The sequence below is a fragment of the Amborella trichopoda genome, chromosome 8 (genome assembly GCF_054954075.1).
Source record: "Amborella trichopoda isolate Santa Cruz 75 chromosome 8, AtrichopodaSantaCruz75HAP2 v2.0, whole genome shotgun sequence".
Taxonomy (NCBI): Eukaryota; Viridiplantae; Streptophyta; class Magnoliopsida; order Amborellales; family Amborellaceae; genus Amborella; species Amborella trichopoda.
In genome coordinates, this window is record NC_142343.1 from 39,323,942 (window position 1) to 39,334,984 (window position 11,043).

Genomic DNA, 11,043 nt, shown 5'->3' on the forward strand with positions numbered 1-11,043 from the left:
GCACATAACAACTACCTAAAATTTGGATATCAAGAGGCAAGAATTAAGATAGAAAGTCTACTAAATCTAGAAAATTCACTTCAATGTGCATAAATTATATCTCATTTGTTCCTATATGGTCTACTGATGCCAATTCAACCCAAACTTGAACATGGGTATTATCGAGCACATGTTCTAAAATTATTCGCTAATCAACAAAGCACTTTGAGATGTAACATGTGCATAATTACATACTCTTCTCTATCATTGTAAAGAACAAGGTGATCATACATGAAGATCATGAGATTCTGCTAATGGTTGGCTGTTAAAAATAAGACACTCTCGAATCATGGAGACCTCCACTTTCTTTAGAAATTTTGGTATCTAGTGATTGTCCATGGCCATAAACAATTTGGCTCACAAAACATGTCTCATTACATGCACATTCCATAACCTTTTCATGGCACAGTGATATTTGGCCCAATTTTATGTAATTTCATGCATGTTAATGATCTATACAAGCAGGAGCCACAATCAAACAAGCAATGACCTGCAAATAGAAGGTTTAAAATCTTATCGAAACCTACCTTGTATATAAAACTTGCTTATTTTCACAATTGCTTATATATATATATATATATATATATATATATATATATATATATATATATATATATATATATATATATATATATATATCAAATGTAAGTGACATAAGCGGCGTGTTGTACCGGAACCCGGGTACATTGAGAAATGGGCAAGGGTTAGCTAGGGCATTCCCCAAAAGCGACGTATTGCAGTGAAAAATAGGCAATCCTGCGACATGGACGAGCGTGGGAAATAGCCTCATTGAGGGTAGGGCCCTTGATAGAGTAGAATGTGACATTCGCATAGCCACCCCCCAACTGTTGGGAAAAGGCTTTGATGATGATGATATATATATATATATATATATATATATATATATATATATAACAGCAAACAAAAGATAAGTATTCTATTCACTTTCTACAGATAAAAGTTCATACGTTACATTTGAATGTCAAGTTCTTGGTCATTTCCCTCTTGTCTCAGCTGCTTTATAATATAACCCACATTGGAACTGTTCATTTTTGTTATATTTATTGCATGTTGTATTCCAATGCAACTGTTGTTCCGCAGAGTACAAGAAAGGACCACAAACAAGCCAGATTTATATCCACAACAACACAAAATTACATACTCTAGTGTTATAAATCATAAGTAATACATAAAATAGTAAAAAGAAATTGACAGTTCTCTTACCAGTTGGTGAGATTTTTAATCTCACAAAAGTCTCCTGTTCAGGTTCTTTCCTCAAAATATCGGCTGCTACAGGATCGGGCTGAACACCATGCAGGTCACCAGATACACTATGAGAACGGATCATGTTAGCTGCAGTCACAGCCTTTTGGTCTCCTTTGGCATTAGCTAGATCAGGTACATTTTGATATAGGCTTTTAGTCTCTGGCCCCTGTTCATAACAGTTCAATTGCAAGGTCAAAGTCCACTCTATCCATTGTCAGGAACCACAAAACGTGCAGAGCATGGTAGGTAAATATGCAACTATATGCAAAACAATTTCAGTTATCTGATGAGACCATGTAAATAAGACCCAGAGCCATTTAATGTAATAAACGGTTCCATGACTAGCACAGTCAACCTCCTCATATGACCAAAAAACGATAGTGAGCAAATATACATTATAAGATATCAAAATCAGCAAGAACAACATATGGAGCAATCATAGGAAAAGAAGGCTGCAGTTTTGCCACCCCTGCAGTTAAGCTCAATACTGTTGTAGTCACATGAACCATAATTCAAGTATAATGAATAAGTTACACTTCTTTTTTGATCCATCCATTGCATATTTTTGGACAAGTTTATAACCTTTACTTATTTTTTCTTACTACAATTAGTAACCTGCACCCTATCCCATCTAGAATATTTGGTTACAGGACAGGACAAGAAAACTCTAATGCTAGACATATTGTCTGCCTCATAATTAGCCTCCCTAAAGATAAGGATGTTGGGGAGAAGGTTCCAAGCAGGATGTTGAATACAGTTCTTGGAATCTATAATGTCAAAATAATGAGAATAATAACAACAATTTCACAAGCTGCAAAAAGGAAGGAAATAAAAGAAGTAATCTTACAGCATTTCCATTTGCATGCAGATACGTGTTTTCAGGTCTAACACCATTAGGCAAATCTTCATCTTCATCAGATCCCTCAACACTCTCAAAAGCGCTAGCACTAGCCACAGGTGATTTAGGGGATGCCAGTCTAATAACAGATGTAGATCTTTTAGTTGAACCTGGGCGACTACCTGGTTGCCAATTACCTGAAAACAGTGAAAACAACTCAATATGCGCCGGAGTTGGGTCAACTTTATAGCGTAACTACTAAAAAGTCAACAACATAATATAATGAATCAAGAAGCAAATTTGTTCCCTTATCCACAAAAAGGTCATAAGACATGACAATGTATCATTATCATTCACACAACCAGGAACTTTTGCATGAAATAAGCAGATCATCCTTATGAGTAAGGCAGGCACTCAAACTTAAAAGTTTCACTAAAATGTATAAGAAATACACATATGTCCCAGTATTAAACTAAATTTATCACATGTTTAACTCAGATCAAGTCTTTCACATCAAACATTTTCCTATTTTTTTAGCAGTTTCTTTCATGTCTCAAAATTTCCCTATTTTACTATTTTCCTACCAGTTTGAACTTTGAACATTTAAGTTAGTATAGCTAACAAGTAAAATCCTTTCAATAGGGAAAAAACAATAGAGCCACTCCCTTAATAAACTGCGAACTGGGCAGAAAGCTCTGACAATGAAGCCAATGTCTTTTCAAATCCACCAAAAAAAGGTTGTTCATGAATATATCCCTTAAAATAGATACTTTTGAAAGAAGAAGAAAACTTCTTGAAAATGTACAAAGGGGTAAAATAGATATTGCCAACAATGTCAAGATATTATCAAATGGTAAAGTGCAACAAATATAAGGATAGGATATAAGCATATCCTATCATTGAATAGAAACCCACATGCTAAGCCTTTATGCAGAAGGGCTGTGGCATTTCATTAGAGCAGCATAACTGACATTCATCTTATGCAAAGTACACCATCATTTGCATGTGAACAAACCTTACTTCAAGAGTAAATTATCTAAAAATATTCTGGAATCTTGAAAATCAGCAAACTTTCATTAAGCATGAAATCTTCATCCTATTGAATGTCCAAAACGACATCAGGGATTCTTTCAAAAAAAAAATTCTGATGAAGAAGTTTCAAGCATATTAATCTTAAGGAGGAGTGTTCATGTTCACAGATGATAACTATCCCGTCAGTTTGAAAATCAAAAGAACTTGCAGGCTCAATCATCACTTTCTGTCAAGAGGGTTTCACTAGGGCCATCAGATTCTCAATCTTTTGCTTCTTGCCAACTAATTAACTGATTTGAGATAAAATTCCAAGGTCCTAGGCAGTATGTACAAAAGATTGACTCGAGAGAGCATATGATATGTAGAAACTTGAGCATTATTTATTTATGTTATGTACACACATCTAGACGAACAACATTGGTTAGAGGGGATGATTTGGTTCAAGTGGAAGGCTCTAAAAGGGCAAGGGGAAGTCCCCAAAGGACATAGAAGGAAGTACTGAGAAAAGATATGGCGACTTTGGTCTAACCCAAGGTATGGCTGTTGAAAGAGCAGAATGGCAGAAAAGGAAATAGTTGGGAAAAGGCTCAGATGATGATGATAGTGCTTGTGGACAACAAAATTGCCAAGGTTTTGATTGGAAGAGGTGGTTTTGTCTATTGGCAAACAGATTTATGTCATCCCCACTTCACAGCGAGGTCTACCCTTTGTGTGAGTATCCAGTAAACGACGTTGACTAACTGACTCAGACCGAATGACGAGGTTGGAAGGAAGGAAAGCTACGATTTTCCTTTTGACAGTCGAAACACACTCGTTAAGGCTACCTTAGCTAATCTCATAATTCACTTCTCCCTTTCTAAAATATGAATACAAACAGTCGATTCAATAATTTTGAGCGGGTATTCTATTGTGGGGAGTTGGTCAAGAAATATCTCCACTAGTCCAATGGCAGGAGGTGTATTGTCTTAGAGATACAAGTAGGCTGGATTATTGAGATGGCAGCCTAGCAAAGATCAGTAAATTTTGGAATGGTAGGTTGAAGAGAGAAGGCTTCTTGAGTTGCCTTAGTTGTAACATAAATTGCTAAAGATTGGTGAATTTTGGAATAGTAGGTTCAAGAGATTTAATAGTTGTTTTGTGCACTAGAGTTCGATCCCTTTACAGTTTCAGAGTTCAAAGACACCATTCATATGGTGGTCAGATATGGAAGTACGTTTCTCATGTAGGAAAATTGAAAGAGAACAAAAAACAACAATAACTCAAGCTCAAACACATGCAACAACTAGAAGAAACCTAGGGATTCTTCCTCAAAACCTAACTAGAGCTTCCAAAACCTGGAGCTTTTCTCTCTTTTCCTCTAAAACAAATCACATGAATCTCCCCATAAGGATCTGCGTGCACCTCTCTTCTATTCAATACTTCAATTACAAAATCAATAATGCCCATACCCAAAAGCAAAATGACTAAAACACATTGTTTAAAAAAATAGTCCGCTCGGCGCCTAGGCTCCCGCCTAGGCGTCTTTTAACAAAAAACCGCATGCCTCATGAAAAGGCGCCTGAAACAGGCGTTTTTACCTGGGTGGGCGCCTAGCACCCAGTGAAGTCAGGCAGAAATTGCTTTTTGAATTCGCCCAAAAGGGCAGAATGGGTCATTTTGACCCCCAAGTTTGTATAAAAAAGTTATGGGGTTTATTTTTGAACCCCCAAAGTAAAACGTATGTTGCGAAATAGAATAAATTACAAAATTTGACACAAATATATGCATATATGTACATTAGGATAGCAAATATTTTTAAAAATGCTATGATTTTCCACTACATAGCTAAAAATGGATGATTTTCCACTACAGGGCGCCCGAGGATCTGGGCGCCCACCTAGGCGCTTGGCTGACCGCCTAGGGGCCATCTAGCATTTTTTGATACCTTGCTAAAACTATCTTAACTTAAACAAAATTTGCAATCTTTACTATTGGGGTTTTGTGACCATTTAAAGGCCTTATGAGAGCATGTATTGAAAAACATATAGTAAAATGTTGGCTCCAATGGGAGTGTGGTCCATATTGGACTGTGACGCATTTTTAATGCCTCGACACACTTGAGCTTTGACTGGCTATGGCTCTATGTGATGTCCAAAAACCCATAGACTTGGGCACGTATGAACACAACCGATAAGGGTTTCCGAAGTGGGGCTATCCCTTGATGAGGTCGGAGTTGTACCTAGGACAGTTGGCCAAGGGACAGGGACTTGACTCATGTGTGTGATGGATGGCCTGAGAGGACAAGGGCCCAAAGCTTCATCTTTACCATCACACGACATGTACACTAAATAGCTGTCTGGGAAGCGATCCTTTATGGATAAGGGTGTGAGACATGTAATGTGTAGAAGAGAAGACTCCCTGCAACACTAGAGTGTATTGAAAGGACCCATGGAACATACTACTGAAATGGGGCATGGACTTGTCCTCAGGGAGGGACCAGTAATCCATGGTCTAGAATCGTATCTCCTACACTTTATTGGCTGACTTTGATAGTTCAATTATGAGCCTCTACGAAAGGTTATGGTTCATGGGATCTGTTGGGTCAATTTGAGAAGGGGCAGTGCGATACGGTCTTTAGAGAGGATGGAGTCCTCAGTATATTTGTTGTAATACTAACTCTATGGATCCAATTCCCATCGAATTTACTTATATATGTTTTAATTAATTTTTTGATAATTAAAATGAATTTCTAGACCTCTCTAGGTATTTTATTTTATTGAAAAATGATTTTAAGTAAGGAAACATTAATTTTTTGGATTTATTTAATCAGCGAGTAAAATAAATTGTTTATAGACTTTATAAAATTATTTTATTATCTGAAAATATTATTTTAATTATTGGGGGCCCATTAGGGCTCATTGGGCCCACCAATATATGGGTAGTGGGGCCGACATGGCCCACCCATGGGTGGTGTGCCCCACCTCCTCCAAACTTTCCTATCTTGTATTATGGCAATTAAGCCATGGGTTATTTTGAGTTTTTAGGAAAGTGTTTTTGTGTAAAGATTTTGATTGCTTTCAAAAGGGTAAGTGTAAGAAAACAATTTACGCTTGAAATAATCGATCGTTGATCTGGCTATTTTACAACTAGAAGTGGTAACGCCCTTTTTTAATGCCACTGAAAACGTTGGAAGGCTATTCTGTTCCTCCAATGTGGCTCACGTTTGTTGCCTTGTCTCCTACGCTTGGGATGGACGGTAGCTATGGAAGGTAGCCCTCCCCGTGCATGATTAAAACTAAAACATACATCCTTTGAAATTAAACAAAAATTAAAAATAAGAACAAGTTTGTCCTGCATCAATCTTCCCTTGTTGGAGAATACTCATCCTCGAGTTTCAAAGTAGGCTAAGATGAATTTTGTGTAGTCCCGCAACCTTCTTCAAACTGAATATTGTAAATACGATCTTGGAACTTGTGGATTATTGCACTAATTAAACAAAAATTATTGTGCATTGAAATTGAATCTTGGTGATCAGCTGATGTATCCATAAACACCTTTGAGAAACCTTCAAGGAAAGAATCATTATATGTCGATGGAATAACCTTTATGTGTAGGCTAAGTTCAATCACATAAACTTTAGCCTACACATAAACTAACTCCCTACTAAAATTAACTTGACCCAGCCCTAGAATGGACCACCGGATTCGAGATGATTATCTTTCCTCTTCCAAAACTACTTCATATTCATCTTGCCCGTTGTTACCTTCCTTGTTTTCACTAAGTTCTTCATCAAAAATTGGATTGCTACCTTCTTCATTTAAGCATGCATCGAAGATTGGTGGTGAATCTCAATCTACAACCTGTTAATTTTGGATAACAACCAGTATCAAAAATCAGAAATGTCTATCTTCTAATTGAAAACCTTAGTGTGATATCCCCCCGTGTCTTGGCCTTCTATTACTCCCCTCTTCACTCGGCTCTTCATGAGGAGCAAGGAGGTGAAAAGGGTCTAGACACCTTCTTGGATAGAAAGATCACCATCTTGGTGATGAATGATGTCCGCGAGTTGAATTGCAAGCTCTTGAACTTGCCTTCTAAGGTCTTTAATTATCTCTTTCAAGGATTATGAAATGGGAATATGAAAGCACCCCTTCCACGGCCCTGCTTACTGTCATGGGTTCAGTTAAATCACAAATCCTAGGCAGAGAAACAACAATAACCTAGCTGAAATCAGCAAGATCTAGGGTTGAATTTGGCATAATGTAGCCCAAAATTAGCAAATCCTAGACTTGGTTGTAGATTCTTGTCCTTGACTCCTTGTTGAAGAAAACCTTAAACTTTCCCTTAACCCATCCCAGACCCAGGTAAAAGAAGTGGGTTTTGATTGGTACGTAGCCAGAGTAAATCTTCGCCACATCTTATCATGAGTTTTGATTGGTAGGCAGCCAGAGTAAAATTTCGCTACATCTTATCGTGAATCCTGAGCTTGTAGAACAATTGAGGAACATGATTCGTGTAGCCGACCCCAAATCATTGGGATGAGGCTTGGATGATGATAATGATGATGTTGTTAAAAAAAACTTGAGCTTGGATACCAAATTGATGCAAGGAAAACAACAATAATTAAAGCTCAAACACACAAAACAAGAAAAGAAACTTAGGGTTTCTTCCTCAAACCCCACCTAGGACTTCAAAATCCTGAAGCTTTTCTTTCTTTTCCTCTTAAAAAAATCATGTGAATCTCCCCCTAGGGATCCACGCACCTCTCTTTTATTCAATACTTTAATTACAATGTCAATAATGCCCCAACCCAAAAGTAAAATGAGTAAAACAACACTAACTTAAAACAAAGTTTATAATGACATTTTCCCCTGATAAAACAAAATATTCCATAAACACCTCTAAATACTTTTCTAAACAACTTACAAAAATCCTAAAAACATAAAAATAAAAAAAAATAAAAAAACCTAAAATCCCTAGAAGAGCTTAAAAACCCTAGAAGTCAACCCTTAAATTTAAAATAAAATATACATCCTTTAAAGTCAAACAAAAATTAAAAATAAGAATAATTTTGAATTTTGTTCTTTATCACTTTCATAAAGACTCCGAGCAAATAAGTTAGGTTCTCAAACAACTTATCCACAATTGAAGCTACACCAAAGGATAGAGAGCTCAAATTAGAAATTATTATCTTGCAGCCGCGAGTAACAAGAATGGATACCTCACTTTAAGAGGGACAGAGAAACAGTTTGAAGACTTTCATCCAATGATGTATGAATTGGAAAGGAAGGATTATACAACACAGAAGCTTCTAAAAGTTCTTGAACCATTTAAATATATAGGGAGTTTTATGACAGAGAAGGGCCATTTAAATATATAGGGAGTTTTATGACAGGGAAGGGCTTCATTGACAGTCTTTTTTTTCACTAAGCTGGACATAGAGTCATGGGCCCTTAATAACTAAAAATGCAGTGTGTCAAAGTAGAAGACCGATCTCCAAGATATATAGCTGGCAAACAAGGCTAAGACCACTTTTTGATTGTGCTTTTTGCCCTTCATAGAAGGTCCACTTGGAGAGCCACCCAATTTTGGAGAAGTGCAATTTGGAAGGACAAACAGACAGCACATGAACATAAGTAGAAGCAGACTTAGTGGGAGCCAGAATTTGATACTTTTTCAGGGACCTCAAATAACTAAGTGATTTCCTGAGCACTTTCTTATGACTTAAAAAAGCTTTCCCCTACCAATGGAGATTGTGATTTTCTTGTTGGAGCGGTGCAACTAAGACAAGGCTAGATCTTTGAGAGCTTTTGCAGCCACAAATGCTTTGTGAGAAATAATTATCAATCAAATCAATGAAGAAACAAATAAACAAATAAATGATCTCCATAATGTGACATGTTCACTCTAAATTTTCTATGAATGAAATTATTATCGCTCAATAAATATCAAACAAGACCTTATATCAGCAAAAGTATGAAGAAAAATGTCAAGAAAAACTCTATATCCATCTTCAAAAGCTCTAAAATATAAAAATTCATATCATATTATCCAAAAAAAATATCAAGCAGGACTTCAAAAGCTCTGAAGATTAAAACTTCATATCATCTCATAGATGAGTCAATACCTGCAAATAGCTAGCTGGCAAGTAATTCACAAACACCTTCAAAGAGCAACCCAATCAACAATGGAGAGGTCAGTAATGACATTTTGCAACCCATTCATCCCATTCATCTGAACTCACGCCATTCTCAAAACAGCCAATCTAAAATGAATCTCGTACAAAATATACATCCATAGGGAAATGCTTACTGATAAGTGCACAACAGGTATGCTATAAATTCTTGGAACCATTCTAGTGGATAGACATGAAAATATATTGGACAACAACCAACCAGAAAATCATTCCAATAAACAAACACTAGTAAATCAAAAAGGTTAAAAATCATACTCTATGAAGATGAGTTGAAGCATAAGTAAATGGGCAAAAGAGGGATATATGAGCAGGAACAGTGTGGCACAAAGTAGAAGCGTCATTCACAAATCCCAGCATTATTTGGGAGGAAATTTGTTTTGTGACAAATTATGAAACACTTCAGTAACAAAGCTTGCAAGTAATGTAAGAGAGAGAGAGAGAGAGAGAGAGAACACTCCTGAACACTAACCAATAAATTCAAGCGAAAGAGAGAGAGAAACCCACCTTCCTGAAGAGTATGGAGGCGAGGGAGACCAGGTGGAATAGCAAAGCAGTTGTCATTGGGGGCCGCCATCGTTACATTCGGCAACGAAGCCGAGGCCCTGCAATACGCACCAATGTCCTTGCGACCATGCCGCCTCCTCTTCCCCTCATTGTCATGATGCATCTGCCGCTCCGCCTCCACCTCTGCCTCTTTCTCCACCTGCCTCGCAAACTCCAAGAGCTGAGCCAGGGTCTTCTTGTGCATATAATACGCAGACACCGCCACAAATGACGCCCCTACTAGTGCTGCTACCGCCAAATGCAATGAGTAATTCTCCATCTCCCTCTAAGAAACACCTCTCTCTCTCTAAAAAAAATCTTCTCACTACTGTATCTGTTTCTCTGCGAAAAGGGAACTCTCTCTCACTCTGGAGTTTGCTTCTCTACGTGGTGGTGGTGGCACTCGCATTTAAAGGAAGTGTGGAGGGGGACCAGAAAAACCCTAGAGAGAGAAAGAGGGAACAAATGTAGAGAGAGAAAGAGAGAACAGGTTCTCCTGGTTGCAGGAGCGGAGTTGGTGGGGGAGGAGGGATTGATGGACGCGAGGATATATTCGGCCGGACCTTCGTGTTTGAGTTTCCTTCGCGCGAGCGGCAGATAATAACACTGTGTATTTCTGAGGATTTTTAAGGGCATGGAATTTCTTGAATTCTTTCTCGCTCTAACAGAGAATATCAAGGGCATGTCCTCACCCCATTTTCTCTCTCTACCATCGCTGTGGGAATCGGGATATGAGAAGCATGTCCAAAATCGATCCTCTCACTCGCGGGCACGTGGTAGGAATAAATTCAGGGTGGCAGCGGCCGACCTAAAAAAAATATATAGACGAAATTTTATAAGGCCTAGGTTCCATGAAAATCAAATAAATGTTCGTCTCAAATCTTTGTCTAGAAAGCACTTTTATTAGAGAAATCTCCATTATGGTTCTAAAATCAATTTTTTATTTTAATAATAAATTTAAAAATCAAAAAATCATACCTATCCTGTAGATTTTTTAACACTTATTTTTAGAACAAAACGGACTGTTTAGATAATTTGTTAAAATATATATTATTCTTTAAAGTTCCAAATACTAATTTATTTCACGATCATAATGTTCAAGTCGAATGATTTTCCTATACTTGAATTACATGAAAATCTTGAAAATGGA

General features: G+C 37.3%; 1 protein-coding gene across 2 annotated transcripts in view; it reads right to left on the reverse strand.

The window, feature by feature from the left end:
* The window catches only part of FAC1 (AMP deaminase, putative / myoadenylate deaminase), a 32,176-nt gene extending 21,996 nt beyond the window's left edge, over nucleotides 1-10,180 (reverse strand). For both annotated transcript variants that reach the window (XM_020666648.2, XM_088874915.1), the window contains exons 1-3: nucleotides 9,855-10,180; nucleotides 2,153-2,340; nucleotides 1,264-1,471 (exon numbers count right to left, since the gene is read on the reverse strand). In XM_020666648.2, the coding sequence (XP_020522307.1) occupies nucleotides 1,264-1,471; nucleotides 2,153-2,340; nucleotides 9,855-10,173 (715 nt within the window). In that variant the 5' untranslated portion in view covers nucleotides 10,174-10,180. The remainder of the gene's footprint in view (nucleotides 1-1,263; nucleotides 1,472-2,152; nucleotides 2,341-9,854) is intronic.
* Between the last annotated feature and the right edge of the window lie 863 nt (nucleotides 10,181-11,043).